Genomic DNA, 21865 nt, shown 5'->3' on the forward strand with positions numbered 1-21865 from the left:
TTATCTTTCTTATGAAAAAGAAAGAAGCATATTGTGGCTGCTCAATATTGAATGGACCGGGACTCCGGCTTCAATTTGCCCTCTGTCTTATTTCGCTTTATACAGTCGTTACCGAGGTGAATTCGGTTGATAAAGAATATTCACGTTTATCGAATTTTCTCCAAAAAAAGCTGGTCATAGATCTTATCATTCAAGTTTTTTTATTATTCCGACAACAGAGCGGCTTTGGAGCTCCCGCTGCGTATTCTTATCATTCTTTCGTACTAAATCTTATTCAGCGCTGATAAAATAATTTGAACGGTTTGCTTCCTGATTCAATCCACGTTTTCGTAATTATGATTTTCTGACGCAAAGCTACTTCATAGTAATTATATCGCGGCAAATTATCTGGCCAGAACGAAAGGTGTCTGAGGTTAACAGCTCGTGGAAATTGTTAGGGGTGCTCCCTAAAGTTCGCACTTGTTAACTTATCAATATCAATAGTATAAAAGCTTTCTATTAGCTGCTGAAAAGCAGCCTCCCTTGTTGGGATGGTATCAGGAATCGACGAAGAAATCTCGATAAATTTTGCTCGGGCGGCTACTCGTCTTCTGATAGGCTGATAAGCCCAGTCCAGGCTTTTTATTGGCTGAAAAATGCCAGGCAAAATTTGTCAGGAATTTTTTTGGTTCCTGACACCTCGACCCCTTGTTCATCGTTAAAATTCCTGCATGTGTCCCCTTGTTCATCCTTGGGCCACGTAGCCTTAGCTGTAAAATCAATTTCGGTCCTTTTTTACAATTTTCTAATTTGCTTCTTTAGTCCGATTGAACTGCATTGCAAGTGGCTATCCTCCGCCTGAATACCGCTGGTTAAAGTCTGGTTTTCCAAAAAGCAACCCAAAGCTCAGAGCTCGCCATCATCCTTTCTGGAATTCGCGTCATATTTGGCCAAGAACTCTTGAGGGGACTCAGAGGAGCTGGATTCCCCCGGCAGCTGGTTGCTCTTCACTGAGTACGACCAAAAGCCTGTGATCAAAATATCGCTCGAAAGTGTCAATCATCTAGCCACGTAGCCGTCTTTTACGTAGGAACACGAAGGGGTCTCTTCTTGAAAACCGAAAAAAGGACGGAGTGGAAGTCAAGCCAGACTTAGAAAACAGCATCATCATGTTCGACGGATCGCTGATCATCCAGAAAGCAGAATGGCCGGATAGGAAAGAGGGATGAACTTGTTCGCCAAAGAAATGAAGAAAGTAATGGGCAGGTTAATTATCTCGTGGAAAATGTGCCAAATCAAAGGGCCTAGAGCAGATTTTACACGCCATGAGTTGTGTCCAAGCAATTAAGCTAAACTCTCCCAGGGGGCTAGAGTTCTTATTAAAGAAAAAATGTTGATGGAGTAAGATTCGTCAGTTTTTTAACCCCTCACTTTCGCTGATAGTGGCACTGATGGACGAAAGTATTTCCTAGAGACTGGTCTTTACAGGACCGCAAACACCACTGATACTTGGGCGGGCGAGTGAGTTAATCTCGTAAGGCCTTAACTCAATGAACGGTCGGTTTTTATGTCGACCGGAGTGTGGTTCGCCACTCGGCCACAGTGACAGGATTCCAGCTCATTCCGACTGGACGTGTCTTGTGTAGACGACGCCTGCCCGCGCAGTAAACAGTTTTGATTATTACAACTCCCCGCTCGAGTTCAAAATGAAAGTTTCGTAAACATTCTCTTCATTCTTTGGGTGTCAATTGCGGTCAGATGTCACAAAAAAAATCGTGGAAAATCTTGTGAAAATGAATAACGGTGTCAAATTGTTTTGAAAATTCTGGTCAGCAAGAAATTTTATCCAGACCTTTTTTCCAGACTTAACATAGTGACACCCTTATTTTTAAAATTTTTATTTAACAGTAGCTTGTTTTTCACGGCTTTCTTTTTTGGACATCTTGAGGTAAGGGGATACCCATATGATAGAAAAACAAAGTTTCTTGAAATAAAATAAGGGTGTCACTTTGTTAACCTCAAAAAAGCCTGAAGAATAGTCACAAAAGCCACAAAAATGCCCTTTTTCTGGATTCAACAAAAAACTTCTATAACATGAGAGTCTGATGAGAGTCTGTTATTTCTTGACTTTGAAGACTTGGCGCGTGTGTGGGGCCAATATTATGCACGTCACATAGTTTGGGTTAAGCTTATCTGTACTGTAGAAGCACTTGGCTTTAGCTGCTTACGGCATAGCTCCTTTTGCACAGCTGCGAGGATCTGTCGAGGCTTTTCATCCCTCGCCGAAAGAATGAAGCAGGCAGCTTGGGCCGGCACGTACCAGTGTATCGCCGAGAATGTTTCGGGACGCGCCCTTTCCCGGAACATAACCGTCCAATCGGGATATATTAAGAAGCGATTCGAGAAGCAGCCAAAAGATGTCGAGGTCAGAATCGGCCAAGGAACGGATCAAAGTCAAGTTCAAGTTCAAATTTTTTTTTTGCATTTCTTACCACAAAAATGTCTCCAGATGTCAACAAATATCCTCTCATGTCCAGAAATATGAGTTTAATGTCCAAAGATGAACTCAAATGTCGCTTAATGTCTCTATTTTATGACAAAATGTCTTCAGATGTATCCAAATGTCCTTTGATATCACCATTTTTCTTCATCAACGGACATTATACCGACATTGCGAGACATTTGAGGACATCTTCTGACATTCAGAAGGAATTTTTTTATTTAACAACATTTGTCGACATCTGGGACATAAAAATTTTCATTTTTTTGTCTATAGACTAAAGACTATAGTAGAAGAGCTACACTTTTTTGACTAAAATATTCTAGAGCTTGATACGTCTGTATGCCCTTAATTTTCCGCCTCCCGTCATTGACCTTTTTTCCATGTTCAAAAGTGCAAAATTGCGATTCCACTATCAACTGATGAACATCTCAAGCCACTTTTTGGATCTTGACCGAACAAGATCTCAAATCTTTTTGAGCTGTAATTGAAGCAAATTGAAATTGAACGAAGTAGTACTTCGCGCGCTTGTGTGAATTGACTTTGATCCGATGATAACAGCCGTCCACTTCGACTGTCAAGCGCCGAAAGGCTTTCCGGATTCGGTCCAGATCCCCTTTTGAATAGTAATTTTGAGACACACTCTGTAATTTTTTGGAACGAGCGTTTTTCGATTCACTGGAGTTTTCGAACAGTCAAAAGGTCAAATCATGTTGGCTTCATCAAAATTTTTTGAAACGTTGAAATTTGGCGCCGAAAACCTGTGAAGAAACCTGAGTCAGGGTTGGAGACAGGCAATTTCAATTTTTTATACTAAAACTCTCAATTTGGACTCGAAAACCTGTGTATAAACCTGAGTCAGGGTCCTGAGAAATGTATTTAAAGCCTTGTTAGGACCCTGAGTAAGGGTTCATACACAGGTTTTCAAGCCCAGATTAAGACTTTCAGTATAGAAAAATAAAAGACCCAGTATCCAATCCTGACTCAGGTTTCTTCAGAAGAACCTGTTCTTTTTTCGAGAAACTCTTAATTTTCAAGTTGAAAGCTGGCTTTTTTCGTGTTTACGGCCTCACGTACAAGAACGTTAATCCCATCCAGGTGCGAAATTTCTCTGGAGCACTGTCTGTCAATTTCACCGTTGATTCTTGTTTTGGCAAGACCGCCAAGGTCAGAATCGTGACTGCTGTCATGAGAGTTTAGAATCGTTTTGTTGATGATTTCCACGGAAGCGCGAATTTTAGAAACAACGAGTGCGCGGGGCAACTGAGCTGAACGTGTCCACTAAATACCGCGGCCGAGTGGGCAAGAGTGTTAAAAATGGCGGACTTTCAATTGACTCGTTTGAATTCTTCTCACACACAATTTAGAAACGCGTTCCTTCCACTAAATTTCAGATTCACGCGGTTTTTGACGTACAAATGCTCCGAAAATCGAAAATTTACGCGAAAAAAATATGTTCCTAACAGGATTCGAACTCATCACCTTCTGTTTAGCTACTTTCATGATCTTTTAATTGTTTCATTTTTGTGTGACCATAAATTTTAAAACCATTTAAAGTCTTATAATTTATAATTTATAAAAAAATACAAGAAAAATATTATGAATAAAAAACTTGAATCAAGACTCTTGATTCAAGAGGTCATAAATTCGAATCCCGCTGGAAACATGTTTTTTCGTTTTTTACTGAAAATTGTTATCTCCGAGAAAACCCGGTCAAAAAATTGCCGTGTCAACTACGGTACGGATGCAACAATCCATTACCAAGCTGATTCCGGCTAGAATGGCGATTTTGGGTTCGCCCCGTTCACAGAGCCCAAAAATGCAAGCCGCCATAAGACCACCACAGCTCGCAAATTGAGCGATCCTCGGCATCTGCCTGAAAAGAGAGAAATAATAAACGACTAGTTGTCTGAAAATATTTGCGCTTTTGTAAGCCAAAGATAACACGATTTTAGACAACAAGTTGATGCCAAAGAGTCCAAATTTCTCCGCCATTTTTGACCGCGATAAAATTCAGTACAAACAGTAGATAGACAGTATAAATTCCTGTTTTAGTGTGTCTCATCAGTTTTTGAGTTGTTTTCTTTAAAATTCTGGACCGCGCCTCTAAGCCGCCGATTATCAGATGGGAAAAAGAAAACCAACCCATCAAAGCGACCGGCAACATCCGGGTAAGTCAGATAACCTCCCACCTCACTTCGTAAATACGAAGTTTTGGTTTGTTTTTTTGGCAGTAGAAGGGGTCCATTTGAGTTATGCAGGAGCCCTTTTAGAAACGAGCTTAGGGATAGGATTCTTTTTCCATCAAAAATCTTTATTTTCTACGTAAAAATAAGGGTATCGCTATAATATTTCCTCCAAAAGATAAAGTAATATTAATAGCATTTATCAAGCCTTATATGAAAGAATTATGATAGTGATACCCTTATTTTCTTGATTGAAAGAAAAGATAATGAATAAGGGTGTAACTCCACTAAACAAGTTTGTAGAAATAGCCTTACTTATTTAGTTAAGATACACCCTTATTCATTTTCTTTCAAAAACCGATGAAAATAAGGGTATCACTGAAGTAATTATTTCGAAAAATCATATTTTGTTTATATTCTCCTCTAAGTAACCGCATTAATTTCTGCGTGCATCCACATTTTTCCGATCGAAATCGCTCAATATGACATTGACAGAAAGCAGGTCGGTTATTACTGTCAGCCTGGTCTGATGCCCTGTCACTGTGGAAGTTCTAAACATATGTCATTTTACGCTCTTGACATTTCACCCACGTTTTTGGTTAAATCGAGCTTACCGTAAAGTCACAAGACTTATCTAAGAAAAGAAAATTGAAAACTAAAAACTATTTTTGTAGAAAAATCTCGCTCTTCTTTAAATCCCTTTATTCTCCCCGCTCCCTAGTCGGGATGAAAAATTCTAAAGAAAAATCTTATAAATCCCAGCTTCAGTAAAATTCTTCGAAGAAAAAAAGGAATTTTTGCGGATTTTCTTGACCATCATATATACAAGAGTGACTACTCTTTTTATCTAAGATATAAAATTTTATACAGCAAATGGTTTTTGATTATTTTGAACGGAATTTTGGAAGGTGCGTTTTTCGCGCTTATCGAAAATCTGACAGCGTCATTGACGCTCGATTTTCGGCTCAAAAGCTCAATTTTTAAGTAGAAGGGTACTTTTAAAACGAATTTTACGTAAACAAAGCTGATTAAGGGTACCCCTCGCGTCATCAAAACAAGATTCCTTGTCGCTATATTTCAGCCTTCAACCCTTTTTTAGCCGAGTCAAACTGGCCTGACAATCCTCAATTCAAGCTTGGAAGACGATGGAAAATATACTTGGCAGGGCTCAATCTTTTTTCATAACTAAGTCCTTCGGTATCAAGAAAGTTCAAGTTGCTCGATTGCTTCAATTTGTTGAACCTTCGAGTTTGTTTTCAAACACTCTCAAGAGTCTCAAGGGCGGTCTAAGAGAATCTTAAAACCGGTCAGAACTGTTGCACAAGCAAAAGTTAATCAAAAAGTGTAAACAGCAATTTTTAAAATATTTGTGGTTCACTAAAAAATCTGCTAACGGGTTGCTAAGACGAGTTTTAGCGAAGATTTTCGGAAAGAATAAACAAGGGGATACCCTTAATTCAATTGCGCTCCCCTTAAATAAAACTCAAGTCTAAAAGAAAGCCGATTCGATGGTAACTCAAAAACATTTTCATAATCCAGCTCAATCGGGGATTAAAGCGATTCTTAACCAAGACTGCGAATTTTATACGACCTCGTTCTCGGTCATTTTGAAACACACAAATCCCTGGGGTCGCGTAACGGGTAAACCCGCTCGCTGCATTAATACGCGTAATCACATACAACCCTTCTTTTTGACAATGCCAAGATCTAGCCGCAGACTTTGGTCAGGGTTACAAACGATAAATTTGTCTCTCAAACTCGAGCCAATAAAAAGCATTGCCGAAAATGTCGCTGGATCCGTGAATTCTAACTCGGCGAGGTTGGTGGTTCTTCAAACTCCTGAAATAGAAGGTCTTCCAAAAGGTAAAAATAAAAGAAGAATAAAAAATTCTAGAACCTCTAGTAGAGGTAGAAGTCCCCTGAGTTGGTGGTAGTTTAGATGGTGACAAAATAAGGGGGTATACAGTCATAAGGCCCTGGGAGGGTTCAAAAGAGGGGGGAGTCTCGTGGCTTGAGGAACGATGGGGGGTCAAGAGCCTACCTCTTAGCTAAGGTTAAGGGTAAAGCCCCCTCCCCCAAGACCAAAACCTAAGGCCAGGAGACCTTTCCCTACCAAGGCCTTATCATTGAGGACCCCCTTATTTTCGTCAACATCTAAGTCCAAGTTGAAAGGCGTTCTTTTGGTCACTATCCTCTTTTTGGCACGAAAGTTCCATTTTTGAATATTCGTGTATTTCAAGATAGTAGCACTGCATTTGACAACTCATCCGTTTTCTTATCTCAGTCAGTGCATGCATATTTTTTCCAGCGCGATAATGCCCTGTAAGACACGGATCAACTAAGTCATGGCCGCGCTCCGATTTCAGAAACATGACAGTCTCAACTTTCCGGGCAAAAACGAGGTGCCAAGAAGGGACTTTCACTGTAATCAGAGCGACTGACCGGAAAGTTGAGATAAACCAAGCTCACGTGACTTGAACACTCGCCCGGAAATCGGGGAAGAAGAACAGCTGAGTCATCGCTTCTCAAAACTTAGACAAAAAGAGTGAATGTGAAAAAAGGGTTGAAAGAAAAGAAAGGACAATGATTGATGGTGGAAATGTGGTCTGAAGAAATGATTTCGTAACATCGTTTTCTAGCGTCAAACTCGCTGATCTTGGTCGACCCACGTCGAGTATTGAGTGTCGCGCTAATGGATCACCGACGCCCGTTGTTTTTTGGGAGCTCGACGGAACCAGGTAGAATTCATATTTTTTTATTTTTCAATTAAGATAGCGTTCGGATCCTTCAACATTTCTGATAAAATAAGAATTTATTTTTTGTAAAAAGCTGCTTGAAGAAGAGGATTTTCCTATGACGTGTTTTTCGGCGTCAGGAACCGACAAAAAATTTGGACAAATTTACGTGGGGCCCACGTCGTGGGCGGCTACTCGGCTGCTGATTGACAGGTTTACCGAATCCACGCATCTGATTGGTTCAAAATTTCCACGAAAAATTTGTCGAAAATTTATGCCTGTTCCGGACACCTCCCTTTTTCTAATGTTATTCAGTCAAATTTAATTTTTTTGAAACTTCATTTAATAGTTATGTTTATCAACGCTATCTTTTTTATTGATACTCTTAATATTGGGTCATCAAGCTTGTAAAGAAAAAAAATAAATCATCGATAATAAAAAAATAAGTTATGATTCTCTAGCTAAAGAATACTATTCAAGAAAATACAATAAAAAGATCGTTTGTTTGTAGAATGACGGAGGCAAGTGGTTACAGGAGCACTCTGCGGCTTGGCAAAGAAGGGATCTACAAGTGCGTTGCGGAAAGCCGCGCTGGGAGCTCAACGAAATCCGTCCTCGTCTACGACGCGCAAATGAACTCGAATAGAGTTCCGCCGATTGTCAAAAGAACGGTCGATTATGTCGAAGAAGGATTTACAGGAATGGTTCATCCGGTTTTAATTAGCCATTCAGGCTTTTTTTGGGAAAGAATTTGGCGCTAGAATTTAAAAAAAAGGAAGATTTTAAAATTCATAAGCCACTCAAAAGTGTTTTTTCGCCCCTGTCAAACACAAAATTACTTTCTTTCGTTTTTCTACGGAAGATAGGTCATCCTTTGTAATTTTGTTTACGGAAAGAGCGCGGCGCCGCTTCTAACGATGAACCACGTGCCCAAGCCGACTGTGCTCCGACAAATGCAGATCACCTAACGACTTATAGGTAAGTCACTCCGAGAAAGTATTAATTTTGCTTCATCTTAACAAGTTGGGTAAGAGTCTGGCCGCAAAATTGAGGGTTGGGCCCAAAAGGTAAAGGTAACAAAAATGGTAAAGATGAAAGAGCATAGAAGGTATATGATGAAAATTCTAGGCTATAATTATAGCATTTATATCATATATAAATTATATTATATAATATAATATATGTTATGACATTTCGCGATCTCTTGAAATTTTTTTTGAGGAGGGATAATGATCGAAATAATTCCAAATGGAATCTCAATTGAAATTTTCATCATTTATTCATTAAGGCTTGGGCTAGACAGAACCTTTACGGTACGAATAATATTTGCTTGAAGAAATCAAACAAAGTCTAAATTTTTTCTATATATATTTTCGTTAATAAAGCAAGTTTGTGGTGCTTGTATAGTTCTCACCGACTTCGTTAAAAAATCAAATTTTGCTGCCAACGAATAAATATTTTTTAACATAATCAGAGGGCAACTTTTCTAAATTTATGAATCATAAATTATGAAAAGAATCCGGGGGCGGACGGTGCCGGTACCAATCCGAAATTGGAACCCAGATCGGGTTACCCGGTACCAAGTTTGTTGTACCCGGTACCAAAAAAATATCAGGTAACCGATAATTGAAGTTTCGTTACCTTTCAGCCGCGGGCCGGACACTAGTTTAAAAGTCAATGGAAAATTATGGCTGTTGAATCGAGAACCTCATGATGATGATCTTCTTTCTGATTTTTCGCAAGCATAATCGTTGAAAATATTTGCTCGGGTACCTTCTTTACTTTCTATCTTGAAAAGAAACCCGCTCCCCTTGAAGCACTAAATAGCTAGCCTCCGAGTACTAAGGTCGTCACTTTGCGCAGAAACGCACCAAAAGGATAAGTACTTGATAAGGGCGGAGGAATCTCGGAGGAACACGTTTTAAAATTTTAAAATGTTGTCGCGATAAAATTGACTTGGACACGCGCAAAATGCCTTTTTTCTATTTTTTAGTTCAAAATAATTTGAATATAAGAACAGCATAATTTCAATTTTAGAAAAAACGGCTCTTTGACCCGATTTTTTTCGTTGAAAGAGAAATCTAAGCAGTGGGCTCTAATAACTTCCCGCGTAAAATTTCCCTCCCGCAAAAACATTTTCTTATGGCAATTTTCATCCTTAGTTATGTCAGCCAACTGAAAGAACATAATTCCTACTGTCTTCGGCAAAGCTTTTTGGCTTCGAAAGAGATGTTTTTCTAGCGGCGTAAAGCGATTTATGAAAAAAGTGGCTAACGAGTAAATAAGTGACGCGCTTTTTAAAACGAATTTTCTAAAAGGGTGTCATTTCAAGTTCAAAAATGACCCGCTACGAAAACCAGATTTTCGGAGGACAGACTTCAGAATATCATTCCTCCAGGAATAGAAAAGAAGGCTCCCCTTTTAACGGGCGACACTAGTTATGTCGCCAAATGTCGCCAAATGTCGCTGAATGTCGCTGAATGTCGGCGAATGTCGGCGAATGTCGCTGAATATCGAAAATTGTCGGCTTATGTCGCCCTTTTTTGCCTTTTTGACGACATCGACGACAATCAACGACATTTAGCGACATTCAGCGACATTCGGCGGGATTCGGCGACATAACCAGTGTCGTTTTAACGGGAAAATGCCTGTGAAAGATCCTTTTTTTAACAGAATCATTAAAATTGTCCCTTTCAGATGGACAGTTGACAACAACGCTTCAACAGCAACTGGAGCCATCCTGTCCCTCCCCTTCAGTCAATCTGCTCGCTGCGAAGTGTTCAATTCCCGCGGCTCCGCTCAAGTCACCTTTTACAGGTAAAAAGAGGCTGGAAATTTGAAAATTATGCAAAGTTTAAATTCGTCTTGTTTCTAAAAATGTTTATCAGGGGCGCGGCACCGACATCTGGTCTGTCTTCGGAAGGTTTAATCCGACAAATATACGTCAAGGAGAGCGGCGATGGTGTTCAGGCGCCGCTTTTTAAAAAACAATTTAAATCACCTGAAAACGGGGTAATAGGGTTATTGACGCACGATTTCAGTTTTGAAGATTATTCAACGAAAAAAGCTCGAAAATAACTTTTCTTTGAAAAAAATATTAAAAAAAAAAAATTTTTGAAAAGCCGTTGAAAAAGGTCGATTGGTACAAAAACGATGATGATAATGATGGTGAAAAAATTGAAAACAATGAAATGGAGCTGAGCATATTCGCGCTAAACAACCCAGATTCCAGCACCTGGCAGCTGCAGCGAGCCAACCCGCCGATATTTTTGAGCGACAAACTTAGGTAAGTAAACTCATTTCAAACTTATCCACGTTTCCGCAGCCAATTTTCATTTTTTTTTTGTATAAAAACGTTTTTTTATAGAAGAACCATAATTTTATGATGCATTTTTTCAACTGGTCATTTTTCTTGATTTGAAAATTCGAATAATTTGTAAAGATCGTAGTTTCATAGATCAAGTTTCTGTTGCCTTCGTTATTCATGAAAACTTAATTAAAAAACCCTATTGAAAAAAAATAAACTGTATTTTTGTGGGCTCTCAGAAAATATAATTGATCGAGGTGTATTCTATTCCACGTATCCGCAGGTGCAAAAAGGGTCGATAAAAATCGCCAAGGCATTTGGAGGTCGCTGAGGATGATGCTCGCTTCCTATCAAGTGATAGCCCCTACATACCAAAAGTACACGGGAGAGGCTTGAAGTCCAGCTCACCGGCGCTTGTTAATTAACCGCGCAATTACGTTGCTCGTGTTCAAGAACTTCCGAATTGAAAAAAACTCAAAAACTTCAAGACCAAATTTTCGACCCTTCTTTTCTTTGAAATTTGAAGAAAAACGTTGTCGCCTTCGAGAAATTTTCAGTTTATTTGAATCAACTAACCTTTCTACCCGCAGGAGGCAATCGCCAGTGATGATATTCGCCCGCGATCGAGATACCACAGCTGGAGATAGCATCCTTCTTCCGCAAAAAGGTGAGCAAGCGAAACGTCTAAAAGAAGCTGTACTCATCTAAAAGAGCCTTTTTATTATCAAAAAGGAATAATAAATTATTATTAATAATTGAATAATAATATGAATAATAAAAGAATTATTTCAGAAAAATATGAGATTAATGAATCTTCATCGACGAAAAGCTTCAAACTAACTTTTTTAGGCTTTTTCAGGCCTTTTTTCTTATCGTAGTGACGCCCTTATTTGAACTTGATAATACGAGGATATTTTTTAAGCTAAAAAATCAATATTTTAATGAAAATTTTGATAAAAACTGATCTTTTCCTGGCTTCTTTATAGTTTTTGAAAATAAGGGTGTCACAGCGCTATTTCTTAAAATCCCGATGACTTGTATATTTCGCGAAATTTATGATCAATCGAGTTTTTTGATGCTCTCTCCCCTGAAGCTGAATCAAATCTGAGAAGATTATTTTCAGAGGTGATTAAATCCGCTGCCGGAAAAATCCTGGAAGCCACGCTGAAAAACTCAAGCTTGCATCTCAAATGGGAGAACAAAAAGTGCGATCTTCGGTCAACCATTCTCATCCAAACTCCTTTTTCCGGTCCCATCCACACTTCTTGCAACCAGAATTCCTACGTCATCGATCTTTCCTCCGAAGAATCGAGCAGAAAAATGGGCATCGTGAAAATGAAAATTTCTTCTGGCGAAACGGTGTGAACGTAATCCGACAGAAACATCCATAAATCCCCTTCTTTAAGAGCCAAGCGTTTACTAATGAGGTGATTTTCTCACGCCGGAGCAACACGGAGCAGACGGCGCTGGTTCCAGTCCTGGCCGATCTTTTCTTCGGTAAGCAAAACGCAAAAGAAAATAAATCCCAAATAGCAGCGTCGAGAGTTGATTACGTACAAGCTCAAAAAACTCGGCAAGTCAACATCCGCTTTGACGAGGGTGCCACTTGAACTAGTTTAGCGCAAAATCGTTTGATCATAGCCCGCGAGCGAAATACTGTTTCAGACTGTTTTTACGTCAGCAGAAATATTTTTACGAAATCAATTGAACCTGAATTTGGCTATTTTAAGTCTTGGCTTAGAATTTCAAAGTCAGAAATCGGTGTAAAAAACCTGAGTCAGGTTTTGAAAATCTTAAATGAAAAGCCGCGTAGCGGCTTTTCAAAACACAGCCGCAGAGCGGCTTCGCAGAAGTTCTATTTCCACCTATTTTGACACTCTGCAGAAGCCGCTTCGCGGCTTTGTTTGAAAAGCCGCTACGCGGCTTTTCACATAAGATTTTCAGAACCTGAGTCAGGTTTTCTATGCAGGTTTTTTCGCCAAGTTTTCAAGTTTGAAACTTCAAAATTGAAAATTTGAGTTTTGTTTTGAAGAACTTTTCGTTTCTTTTTTCTTGATTTTATATGAGTAGGAGCGAGAGTAGAGTGATAGAAAGTCTAAAACAGGGTCTCGAAAAATTGGCGGCTAGGCGGCGGCCAGGGTTGATTCATACTCCGCGCGCCGCCCGCGCTAAGCCACCACGCATTTCTGGAATCCACGCGCTGGTGGCAAAGGTGGCCGCCGCCCTTCGGATTCCACTGGCGGCCAAACTTCAATCTCGGGTCAAGAATCATCTTTTTTCCTTGAAAAAAAAAGAGATGAGGAAGGATAAAAAAAACGCTTTTTCAGCGAATAACGGCGTTTGAAAGGATTTTCCCCAGTATACCCGAAAGTTATTTTTGTCAAAGTCGCTCAAATGCTAGAAAATGGAGTCAAGTGATCCTGATCAGGAGGAAAATGTGCTCAGAGATGTTACAAACTTTGTTAATGATGGGCCACTTCTTTCTCCGAGAGTCGGGCCGCTTATTTCTCCGGCAGTCGAGATTCAAGAGAATGTCCAGCAGACAGAGACTCCAAGAAAACAGAGAGAGAAAACGAGAAATCGTATCTTGGAATTGCTTGAGGACACAACTAATTGCACAACTCCATTAAAAAAGTAAGGATCTACTGTTCAAAGCTAGTTTAAGACTTAGAAGGGCTAGTTTTAGACTCAGAAAGGTTAATTTTCGACTCAGAACGGCTAGTTTTAGACTCAGATTGGCTAGTTTAAGACTTCTTTTGTTCAATTCCCAAGTTCATGAATATTCTCTAGAACAAAAATCAAACATGACAATGAGCGAGAGTACGACCTTCAACGCTTATCCTATATCGAAAATGGCGTCGAAATCACCACGAATTTTGTTCTCTGCGATCATCCAAAGTGTCGTCTGAACCCTGAAAAAGCTCTCTACATTGGTATACGAAGTGATCGAAAGTCAAAGAACCTCGACCGATGCAGATATGAGAAACATGAATCCCGCAATCACTCGGAACCGGACAAGTTGATATACTTGCTTGCGACAAAAGCAATTGCAAGGGGCGCCTTGCCTCTTAATCACTTCGAGTCTGAAGAAATGATCGAGCTTATTGCCGCATTAAATCAGAAATGGGCTGACGGCATCTCCAGCTACTTCATCGCAAAAAACCTCGAGTAAGTCTTCGTTGTGGATCATACAGTTCGTTAATCTGAGACTAACCTTATTATTAGTTCAATGTCCGCCGAAGTCATCGCTGATATCAAAGTTCTAGCTGCTGATCTCCTGAACAATAATGATGCCTCAATCGTCTGCGATGGCTATGATCATAGATCAGAAAAATTCATGGGCGTTCTATTAGTTTCATACAATGAAACAACCGAAATTCTGGAGAAATGGCTACTTTCGTTCAAGAAAATCCATTCTGGAACAGACGCGGCCACAAGAGAACACCTTCGAGATGTGCTTGTAGATTTTGGCATCGAACGATTCTACGATGAAGATGTAAGTAAAGATTTTCTCCTTTCTCAGTCTGAGACTAGTCTTTCTTAGTCTTAGACTAGCCTTTCTTCGTCTAAGACTAGCCTTTCTTAGTCCAAGACTAGCCTCCAAACTAGTCCAAAACAAAGGCGTGATACTTGACTGTTCACATCGCTTCTGCAAGAAATGCATCGAAGAAGGAAGATTAGAAAAACAAGTAATTAATTATCAAAGAATGTGAATTTGAAATTTTTAAGTGTTGCCCATATTGTCGCGCAAACCTGTTCTAGTTCAAAAAGAAGAAGATGGAATCAAGCAAATATAGTATTCTCTAATTAACGGCTTAAATAAATTTTCATTTTAATCCTTCAAAGAAGAAATATTTTTCATTCAAAATTTTGAATTATTTTTCTTTTTTAGTGATCTTTTATTTAAAAATCGGTTTCACAAAAAAAAACTTGGTTTGATTTGGTCAGGCGCGGGATGAATCATAAAGTGGCCGCCGAGCCCTGGCGGCCAAGGGAGGCGCGCTCCGAAGAGCTGGAAACCGAAAAAGTATGAATAGGCCGTGGCCGCTGCGCGGCGTCCAATTTTTCGAGACCCTGGTCTAAAACAATATTCACCCGTTTTGTAGACGCCGAAGCAAAGCTGATCAAGTGGGAGCTAAGCGACGAAACCGCCGTCGTGTCCTCTTCTTCTGGACTCGTCGGCTTCCGGATCGAGCTCCGCCTCGGCAAAACGATCTACTCGGCTGATCTCTCACGTGATCTGAGGCAGATTAGGAAAAGGGTCACGCCGCGGACAAATCACTCTTCAAATATACAGTTAACTAGAAATCCTAAAAAGGTCAAGAAAAGTTCATTATTGATTTTTCAAATCCAATTTTTGTTGATAACCTGTGTATTTAACCTGAGTCAGGATTTGAGAGATCTTTTATGAAAAGCCGCGTAGCGGCTTTTTTAATAACGAAGCGGTAAAGCGGCTTCGCAAAATAAAACTTGAATTAAATTTCCTGCGAAGCTGCGTTTCGGTTTCGTATTCAGAAAAGCCGCTACGCGGCTTTTCCTAAAAGATCTTCCAGACCCTGACTTGGGGCGTCAGGAATCGACAAAAAAACTTCGACAAATTTTGCGTTGGCGGCTACTCGCCTTCGGATTGGCCGGTTTGCCAAATCCAGGCTTCTGATTGGTTGAAATTTTCCATGCAAAATTTGTCGAATTTTTTTCGTCGGTTCCTGACATTTTTCCACTGACTTACAGCTTTTGCTTATTTGTGACGAGATAGCGGGGCCTTTGATAGCTGCCCTGAGCCAGCATAATCGAAAATTCTTATCATCCGACCCACAGGTTGAATCATTCTGCATGTCTCTTATTGGAGTTTATTGCGCGCGCTTCAAATGAACAATGCTGGCGGATTAAAGGAATTTCGATAGAGGTTGCCCAGTCATTGTATCAGCGTTTCCTTATCTCGTCCCAAATAAGCACAGCCTGTAGCTTTTCTACACAGCTTTTCAAGCCTAAGAAAATTTCGAAATAGAAAAGCAGAGATGATGAGATGAGTAGATTTGAATCCCTCTCGTGAACCATTGACTAAGCCCCGATCGCGTGCTCAAAGGAAATCTTGCCGAAATCCGGCAGCGTAAAAGTATCGAGGCCACGTTGATGACCTTATCTCATGTTGGCACTGGCTCGGCGACGAGCATCCAGTTCAACCCTTCCGGAATCGAGCGCGGCTTTTTTCTCGGCTTTTTCGACGTGAATTCGACTCAGGCGCGGGTCCGAAGTTGCTTGAAACGTGCTCTAGAAAAGAATCGCTCCAAACGATTATGAAAAAAAGGTTCAAAAAGTTGAGCGAGTCCAGGTGTTGTCACCTTTGCTCCAAATTATCCGATCCGATTAGAAACGCTTTTGCTGGACGGCTTTATACCGAGCGGATGAAATTATGTGAACGAGAGGTCACCAGGGGATTAGGCTTCTGGAATACGCAACTGCTTTTTTTTTGCAAACATCTGAAGTATGGTTAATTTTTGATAACTGCATTGATACTCCCAAAATCCTCATTGTAGTAGGTCCTTTAAATCGACAAATGAGATCTAAATCTCATGATTCTAGATTCTAGACTCTAGAATCTAGAGAGAAGATAAATCTTAATTCTAGAAATTAAATTTCCCATATAGAAACCAGAATGAAGTTGTATTTTTATCTTTTATGTTTTTTTTTCTTCGGTTAAATTTCGATAATCATCTTTGATATTAGCTTATTCCGCTGTCTGGTTCAGGTGGAGTTTAAGTTTACCGATAATAGATTGAGAACATCCTTTCTTTTAAAATTTCGGCCTCGAAAGTCGAAAGGATACCTAAATCAACGATCAATATTATCAATGTTTCCTGAAACTTTCGCTTTGAAAATTGCTCTAATACAAAATGCGTCTGAAGTTGAAAGAGAATATCTAAGAAATACTTGACGCGGTTGACGCGACATTGTACAACTGCGAATACCATTTCACCATTTCGACACCTTCTAAAACTGTCCTCTACATTTTTCCCTCAATTTGATTTTTTTCCTCCAAAAGAGCAAAACTAGACTTTTTTCTAAAAGCTCGCGCATGCAATTTTTGTGTTATCTTCTCGGGGATCAAAGAAGGAATCGCGAAGCTCGTTAAAATAAGTGAACAAGTCAGAGATTAAGTTTCTCGAGAAATACAAGAACGAATTGGCGGGGCAGCTTTAGTGATAAGAATTTCTTGAGAGCTGATAAGAAGAGAGAATAAAAAGCATTTCTAAATTTTGAAAATCGGAAAAAAATTTTGCTGCTTTTTTTTGGCTTAATTTGCATGAAAAAATGGTTTTTCAAAAAAGGGACTTTGTCAGAACTTGAAGTACTTGTTAAATCGAACCCAAAAATCAAGCACGCTGTGGCGGTCGCCGTTCTCGTTGCCGTTCTAGCGATCGTCGCCATTTGCTTAGCCGCATTCAAGGGCCGACAAATATGCCGAAAAATGTGTCGAAAAGACAGCGACAGCGCGCAGGTTCGAAAAATTGTACGTCAATGTATTCCAACGTGTCTCTCTTTCCACCCATTTCAAATGACAAATAGAGTTCTTGATTCTCAAGAAAGGACCCTCCTTGATCATAATTCGTAGCTCTCTAAGTGAGACTCGTTCACAATGATAATAACCACTCGTACGATTAAGTGCAATGTTAATAATGACGAATAACGTCAACCCTAACTAAACCCCCTTTTCCATCTTGAATAAAGAAGAATTTCTAGTGGCCAATCACGGAAGAAATCTTCTCAAAAGTCGAGCGAATTACTCACGGACATCAAACTCCATCTGAACCTTCGAATACCAGGTACACCCTTAATCTTCCAACGTGACTTTTTCGATCTTTTAATGAAAAGGATCGCGTCATTGATAATAATTTCAGTCAGCCAAGTCTGCCTCCATATGCATCAATCGAATGTGTCAATCGTAATGACCACCTTGCCGAGCCATTTTTACTTCCGCCCAAGTATTCTGTTTCGGGGTTTCAACGAACACGTGATCTTTCTTTTCCGATCAATAGAAACCCCTTGAAAGTCATGAACAACACCATGCACCAATACTCGACCTTCCAACACCATCAAATTCAAAGCCACCAGCGCCACCAAGACCAAATCAATACCTTTCTCAGAACCGAACCGCTCAGTCCATTGGAAAGCAGCAGCAGTAAATTCAAGAGCTGCCCAATGATCATTGATGTTCAGACAGGAGCGGATGAAAGAAAAAGCACCCTTCGTAAAGAGAACTAAGAGAACGCAAGGGTCAGCATGTTTTCGATGAATTTTATCGTCAATTTAAAAGCCCTCGATAAAAACGTAAAAACTCCTTATCCCGTCATTATAACATAACCCTCGGCCCCGTTTACCCAATCTTATCTGCCCAGAAAATATGTCCCGGCCGCGTAAAAACCCTCTTTTATCACACCAAATCCCAATGTGCTTGTTTGCTCATCCTTTAGAAAAGGCTACTGCACGCTTCCTCCACCACCGCCGACGCCGCCAATCAGCAAGAGCGAAGAAGAGGACTTCTCCGAAAACGACTCGTTTTTGCTCAACAGCACGGCGGAAACGAGTCTAACTCCTGCGAGTCAGAAAATGACGCTCCCGCGATCGGGACCGACGATGGGAGTGGCAGCGACATGCTTAAGAAGACTCCCTCTTGAAGAAGATTAAAATGAGTGACATGGCTTTTCTGTCTTCTTAACTTCCGGCAAAGATGAAAGATCGCTTTCTAGCTCACTGTTTCTTGGACCGGATTTAACATTTTCTACATACGTGGCAGATTTTCTGTATAAATTATTTTCATACGCGAAAGCTAAGATCTGTAAATAAAATCATTCAAAAAAGAGCGTCAAAGAACTGAAATCAAGGAAGAGTATGTTGAAAAAAAAAGATCAAAAACAACCATTTAAGGGGGTGGTGGTCGAGAATTAGGATTTTTCAACCTAAAAAACGCATTTTTTTCGAAAAATTTTTTTCTTGTTCTCAATCCAAACAAGTTAGAAAGGGTTGAAATTGTGTGGGCGGCTTAGTTTTAGAAAAAAATTTCAATGGAAAAATGACGAAATCGAGCGTCAAAGTCGAACTGAAATCGTAGTTTTTAGCAATTTTTTAGTTGACATTTTCCGATTTTTGGTCATTTTTGACCTTTTATTGAAGCCGATTCTCCTGTTACGTGATTTAAACGCTAGAAATAGATTGTTCGAGAAAAAAGTACATGTTACATGTAACATGTATGTTATTTCATTGAATAACTGTAAGTTAAAGCCGAAAATTAAAAATCATTTTATAATTCTCGACCACCACCCCCTTAAAAAAAAACCGGAAATCAGAGAGATGAAAATCGAACCAAAGGGCAAAGGTAATATTTGACCAATGACTTTTCTTCCGTCCGAGTTGGAAGAATTTCAATAGAGCCCTCGGCAATCGAGAAAAATGACGGTTCCTGAGGTCAATATTCGAAAATTGAGGCATGAAGATTTAGGTAAAAGAAAATAGTCATTTTTCGATAAGAATTCGAGCTAGTAAAATATCACAAATTATCTGATGATGAAGTCTGGAATGTCGGAATGGACGTTTACGAGAAAATGTTTGAAATTTCCCCAGATGGCTTCTACTGCGCGGAAAACAAGGAGACAAAAGAAGTGGTCAGTTTCTGCGGAGGAGTTGACATTGGAGACAAACGGGCTGTTATCGTTTCGTTTATTACGGAGCCGAAATTGAGGGGACAAGGAATTGGGTCAAAGGTCATCAAGAAGATCTTGGAGCATTACGAAGGATATGAGATTATTGTCAATTCTGCTGTTGGAAGGTGAGTTATTGATGAAAAAATCCATTCATTCTTCTTCAAGAGAGCCGATGTACGAGCGATTCGGAATGGCAAAGTTTCTTTACCAAACAAACCAGCTCATTTGCCGACCAAAGTCTCTCGAAAAACAAGCTATCTCTTTCAACATCTTTCCTCTTGAAAACATAGAGGATATTTACCCACTCGATGAAGCAGTCACCGGATCTGATAGAAAGCAAATCTTGAAGTGGTTCTTTGAGACTTCTGATAAGAGTTTCTTCTCGAAAAATGAGCAAGGGGAGATTGATGGTTATACAATGGGTAATTCAAGAGTATTGGGTAGTAGTTACTGAGAATTCTAGTGCGAAAAACGCCCCTGGGAATCTCACTCAGTCCCTGTTATGCTCGATCAGAAAATGCACTGAGAGGATTGATTGAAAAAGTCATCTCAATCTATCCAAATTCCGATGCTCAGATCTGCCTGCCTATCGACAATAAGGACTCTCTCAAGGTCATAGCTAAAATGACTACCCTCTTTTGATAAATATTCAGATTTTAGAGCAATACTTTTTTGTCAAAATTTCATCCTGCTGCTTTCCAAAAGATGCTCCTGAAGATTTGACAGTGAGTTTGCCGAACACATGGCTTGGGTAAGCTTAACCATTGTTTTTTGTTTTTTATAAATGTTAAAGCTCGAAGCAAGATTTGAAGTTCGAAAAATCATCGGTCATTTCTATTTTGGACTTTCATTTTGGCGTCTGCTAAATAAACGTTCTTTCTCGCAGAAAGAATGACTATTGATTCAATAGTATTGAACTAGAAATAAAAAATAAAACTTATTTGACTCGAAATGATTTTTTTTTCAAATTGACTTTATTCGTTTTGATAATGTTATAAGTAAGCAGGCGTAAAAACTGAGAAATATTATGAAGAAAACTGTTCTCTGCTAAAATTAAGCTTTAAGCAAAGCCAGATGAAAAACTTCAAAAGATCAGAAAAGATACAATGTTAATAATGATATATAATGGAGAATATATATAATAGTCGTTAATAATATTAATTTACGCAAAAGTCAGAAGAACTTTCAAATATAACAGGCATATAAGTGTAGCCATACGAATTTTCTGTTTGAGCAATGATTTCGGTGCTGATGAATTCCTCTCCATCGAGATCGATTCGTTGAATAGTCATTGATTTGTTCTTTGCGTCTTGAGGGTTGAATGCGCCTCCAAAGAGGAAGATGGACTCTCCAACTCTTATTGCTGAGGCTCCTCCCACTGCCTAGATGGATGTTTTCAAAACCCATTTTTAGTTAATCTTACATATTCAAGATTTCCAATATTATTCCACGTATCATCTTTCAAAAGCCAAATATCACTGTAGGTAAAGGCAGAACGCCATTGGCCTCCAATTACCAGCATGGATCCACTTGGTAGTCCGATCAAAGAACTCCGTCGTATCTCGCTAAATAAATTCAATACGGAATTAAGAAAAAGACGCTTTGAATTACTGTGGAAAATCAGGAAGAGACTTCCACCCCATCGAAGAATCGTATGTTTCTACTTTCATTTGTCCGTCAAATTCGCCTCCATAGCTGTCACCTACAGTTGTCGGTTGGCCTTTATAGAAGCCCAGTCCAGCAGTACCATGTGAATATTGAGTTCGGTAAGTTTGCACTGAAACTTCTGTATCGAAAATCTCGCAGTTTCTCTTCGGTTCCAATTTATTCTGAAAGCAAATCAAGGCTTTGTTTCCGTCTTCGATCGCTAAAGCTGCAGAATAAACGCCCATTTCGTTATTCAGACGTGTCGAGAGCTCTGTAAAAACGCATCCATCGAGCCGCCCAATCTTATAATAAACTCAACCTTGTTTCTTACAAATTTTCGCTTACTTTATAATGATCGGAATTTCCACCGAAAATGTATAAGTTTCCACGGACAATAGCAAAAGGAGACCATTTAGTAAATTCGTCGGAAGGGACAACTATATTCGACTCAACTATCGTTGATCCGTCTTCATGAAAGATTAAAGCCTCGTCAGGCATATAAGTAAGGGCCGATATATGAGTTTTGCTCTGAATAAAAAAAAATTATATTGGAACGCTCCTATTTGACCGTATACGCAAATTTATTATTTGAGCTTGATCGAAAAGTAATTGATACCATAAAAAATACTGATCATTGCAAAATCGCTCTTTATATAAAAAAGCACCCGCCTAAAACATGCTTTTTCTTAAAAACTACATATTCGAAGGTCAAGAATCGTAAAATCGTGCAAATTTGCAGAACTTGCCTTCGGTGGCTCAGGCAACTCAGGGACAGGACAATCTTCCCAGACGTAGACAGTAGAGTCAATTCG

At 39.5% G+C, this 21865-nt stretch overlaps 3 protein-coding genes and 1 long non-coding RNA gene across 5 annotated transcripts; all 4 read left to right on the top strand.

Annotated features, from left to right (window-relative positions):
* Positions 1–8256: 8256 nt before the first annotated feature.
* LOC145705464 (uncharacterized) lies at positions 8257–10371 on the top strand. Its single transcript, XR_014134594.1, has 3 exons — positions 8257–8378; positions 10098–10217; positions 10289–10371. It is a non-coding gene; the product is annotated as an uncharacterized LOC145705464 (long non-coding RNA).
* A 167-nt stretch (positions 10372–10538) lies between these two features.
* On the top strand, positions 10539–16297 carry LOC145701393 (uncharacterized). The gene is made up of 6 exons (XM_081778612.1): positions 10539–10686; positions 11298–11374; positions 11831–12066; positions 12114–12204; positions 14814–15003; positions 16291–16297. The coding sequence occupies exons 1-6, from the start codon at positions 10592–10594 to the stop codon at positions 16295–16297; spliced, it is 696 nt and encodes a 231-aa protein (XP_081634738.1). The 5' UTR covers positions 10539–10591.
* A 609-nt stretch (positions 16298–16906) lies between these two features.
* On the top strand, positions 16907–17972 carry LOC145704241 (uncharacterized). 2 transcript variants are annotated; one of them, XM_081781684.1, is made up of 3 exons: positions 16907–17218; positions 17449–17531; positions 17607–17972. In XM_081781684.1, the coding sequence occupies exons 1-3, from the start codon at positions 17012–17014 to the stop codon at positions 17968–17970; spliced, it is 654 nt and encodes a 217-aa protein (XP_081637810.1). In that variant the 5' UTR covers positions 16907–17011; the 3' UTR covers positions 17971–17972. The 2 variants fall into 2 exon arrangements, with proteins under 2 accessions (XP_081637810.1, XP_081637811.1); XM_081781685.1 differs by having other exon boundaries at positions 16907–17206.
* Positions 17973–19155: 1183 nt separating this feature from the next.
* LOC145704116 (holothin acyltransferase-like) lies at positions 19156–20304 on the top strand. Its single transcript, XM_081781552.1, has 6 exons — positions 19156–19204; positions 19246–19531; positions 19572–19828; positions 19870–20018; positions 20060–20157; positions 20200–20304. The coding sequence occupies exons 1-6, from the start codon at positions 19156–19158 to the stop codon at positions 20270–20272; spliced, it is 912 nt and encodes a 303-aa protein (XP_081637678.1). The 3' UTR covers positions 20273–20304.
* Positions 20305–21865: the final 1561 nt, after the last annotated feature.

The sequence above is a fragment of the Oikopleura dioica genome, chromosome PAR, assembly GCF_907165135.1.
Source record: "Oikopleura dioica chromosome PAR, OKI2018_I68_1.0, whole genome shotgun sequence".
Taxonomy (NCBI): domain Eukaryota; kingdom Metazoa; phylum Chordata; class Appendicularia; order Copelata; family Oikopleuridae; genus Oikopleura; species Oikopleura dioica.